The sequence below is a fragment of the Chaetura pelagica genome, unplaced genomic scaffold (genome assembly GCF_000747805.2).
Source record: "Chaetura pelagica isolate M959 unplaced genomic scaffold, ChaPel_1.0 scaffold414, whole genome shotgun sequence".
In the NCBI taxonomy this organism is placed as follows: Eukaryota; Metazoa; Chordata; class Aves; order Apodiformes; family Apodidae; genus Chaetura; species Chaetura pelagica.
In genome coordinates, this window is record NW_009952976.1 from 545,880 (window position 1) to 548,903 (window position 3,024).

At 49.1% G+C, this 3,024-nt stretch overlaps 1 protein-coding gene across 1 annotated transcript in view; it reads left to right on the plus strand.

The window, feature by feature from the left end:
• Nucleotides 1-3,024, plus strand: part of L3MBTL2 (l(3)mbt-like 2 (Drosophila)) — a 29,481-nt gene that overhangs the window by 7,620 nt on the left and 18,837 nt on the right. The window contains exons 3-4 of the mRNA XM_009996371.1: nucleotides 590-877; nucleotides 2,542-2,675. Of these exons, the coding sequence (XP_009994673.1) occupies nucleotides 590-877; nucleotides 2,542-2,675 (422 nt within the window). The remainder of the gene's footprint in view (nucleotides 1-589; nucleotides 878-2,541; nucleotides 2,676-3,024) is intronic.

The following is a 3,024-nucleotide window of genomic DNA, read 5'->3' on the forward strand; positions in this document are numbered from 1 at the left end:
AGGGAAAAAGTCTTTAGCAGGTGTTCTGTCATCCGGCTGACACAGCTTCTGAATTGAGGTCAGCTATGGACTATGCAGTTTCCAAAGGACATGAACTTTCTCCAGGGTTGAATTTGTCCAGATGACATCCAGCTGTACTGGTCTTGTGAGCTGTGGTGGTCAGAGTGTGCAGGTTTGTGCTTTATGCTAGAAGTTTGTTGTGGCTTTAATCTTGATTGTGTCTGCACTGTTTCTGTTGTGCAAGTGTTGTTGGGAGAGACAGTGGCTGGAAGGATGCAGTCTGTCCTCATCAACATGGCAGTGCAGTTCCCTGTACTCTTTCTGTGTTCCTCAGACTTTTTTCTATATAGCTGCAGCTCTGTGGCTGTTTGTTTCCTCTTGGGAAGCAGGATGCAGCCTGTGAAATACCTGCAAAGGGACCTATTGCAGGGATAATAGTTTCTCTGCTAGGGACACAGACTGCTGCCTTTGGGATCTGCATGGACTCATTGCTCACCCTGAGGCCTCTCCCCAATCCAGGAGGCCCCCCCCAGCAGTGAAAGCAAGCTTGTTGTGGGGCATGGTGTAAAATCTCTTTTTTTTTTTAAAGGAGACTGGTTCTTTTTTCAGTTGGTGTCTACCTTCTGCCACAAGACTTCATCTTTGGAGCGGGTGGAGGAGGAGGGCGATGATGATGATGAGGATGATGAGTTGGACATTTCTGGAGGTTACGACAGCTTTCGGGGCTACCACAGCAGCATGGGCAGTGACAGCAGCTCCTGTCTGGATGAATCTAGTGATGATGAGGCGGCAGGCCGGGAAGCTGGGGAGCTTCCAAATTCTCCCGTGCACCAGCTCCCCACAGGCCAACTCGCAGAGGACAGCGGTTCCGAGCCAGGTACTGCCCTGCCTGACGGTTCTACCTAAAAGTTGTGGTTTAGGCTCAGCCAGCAAGTAAGAACCACACATCCACTTGCTCACTTCTCCCCTCACTGTGGGAGATGCAAACAGGACTAAGAGAAAATGAAGACCTGAGCTTAAATACCTCACCTGACTCCTCCCTTTTTCCCCAGCCCAAATTACTTTGTTCCCGATTTCTCTACCTTCTTCCCCCCAGCGGCACAGAGGAACAGGGAATAGGGTTTAAAGTCAGTGCATCACACGTTGTTTTCTGCCCCTCCTTCCTCCTCAGGAAGAAGGATTCTTCACTATCCTTCCCCGCTCCAACATGGGATCCCTCCCACAGGGGGTAGGGAAATCCACATTTATCACAAAATTCACAAACTTCACTCGAAAAAAAAAAATAATTCCCACACCAAAATAAAAACATCACAATATCAAATGGAAATAAGTAATTTACATACAATCCACACCTCACCCCTTCACCACAAGTGTAACCCTATAATTGTACCTCAGTCCATGTTTTGCCCCTTACCTCTCCTAATTATTATCCTTGTCTCAGGCCCCATATTGGGCACAAAAAAAAGAAAAAAGGCTGTTTTAGGCCCAGCCAGTGACAACCATGCAGCAGTCACTCACCTTTCCCTCCACCATGGAACTGGGAGGAGAAAATCCAACTAAAAGGCTGTGGGTTGAGACAAGGACAGGGAGTATTCACTCACCAGGTAAGGTCATGGGCAAAACAAACTCAACCTGGGGAGAAAATAAATTTATCAAATGCAAAAATAACAAAAAGAAAACAATGACCAGAGCTTAAATACATCACCCCAGCCCTTCCTTCTTCCTGGGCCCAAAGTACTTTGTTCCCGGTTTCTCTACCTCCTTTCCCTCAGTGGCTTAGGGGAACAGGGAATGGGGTTTACAGTCAGTTTGTCACACACTGTCTCTGCTGCTCCTTCCTCCTCAGGTTGAATTCCTCATGGTCTTCCCCTGCTCCAACGTGGGGTCCCTCCCACAGGAGAGAGTTCTTCAGTAACTCCTCCGACATGAGTCCCTCCCATGAGTTGTAGTCCCTCAGAAACAGACTGCTCCAGTGCAGGCACAGAGTGACAGAGTCACAGCCTGCTTTGGGAACAGTCAACTCCCCTGGAATGGGATTCACCACAGCTGCAGGTCCACTTCTGCTCCACCATGTTCCTACAGGGGGACAGCCTGCCATCTCACCATAGGCTGCAGGAGAACCTCTGCCTCGGCACCTCCTCTCCCTCCTTCCTCACTGACCTTGGTATCTCTGCTCCAGTATTACTCTCACCTCCCTCTCTCCTCTTTCCTGAAGACTTGTAGCAGTTGGTTTCCCCTTCTTGAAGATGTTAATCATAGACTAGCATCCATTGTCGCTGATGGGCTCCGTGGTAGCTGGGGAGGCAGGGCTGGATTTTTTTGGAGCTGCTGGAGCTTTCAGCAGTTTCTCACAGGAGCCACCCCTGGGGCTCCTCCCCTGCTGCCGAAACTGGCCACACCAACTCAACACACTAAAACACAGGGGTGAGAGGAAGAATAAGACAGCTGCTGTTTGCAATGAGGGTCATCTGGGCTCAGCTCTGTCCTTGTAGTTTATTTACCCTACAAACTACTCACGTTTTTGTCCCTTCCTTCTCTCAGCTGTATGTGAGATGTGTGGGATTGTGGGCACCAGGGAGGCTTTCTTCTCCAAGACCAAACGTTTCTGCAGTGTCTCCTGCTCCAGAAGCTACTCCTCAAACTCTAAGAAGGCCAGCATCCTGGCCAGACTGCAGGTGAGTTCAACTCCTTCCTTCCCTGGGGATGGAGCCAGATGTGCCTGTGTGCAGGGCTGGGTGGTTGCTCTCTAGTTAAAGGTCAGACTGCCATTATCAGTGGTTTGTTTTTCCTGCCTGAAGACCCCAGAGAAAGGGCCCACTGAAAGGTGGTGCCCCCTAGAAGCTGAGGAAGGACACAGTGATATTTTACCTGCTGTTTCTTCTTGTTCCTGTGAGCACTAGTAAAATGTGTAGTAACCTGAAAATCATCCCAAGGAGTTGATGCATGCTTGGCTTACCAGTTACAGGGACTGTAATGTTCCTTCTTTTGTTCCTTTCTTTTGTCCCTTTAGTGTTCCTTTCTTTT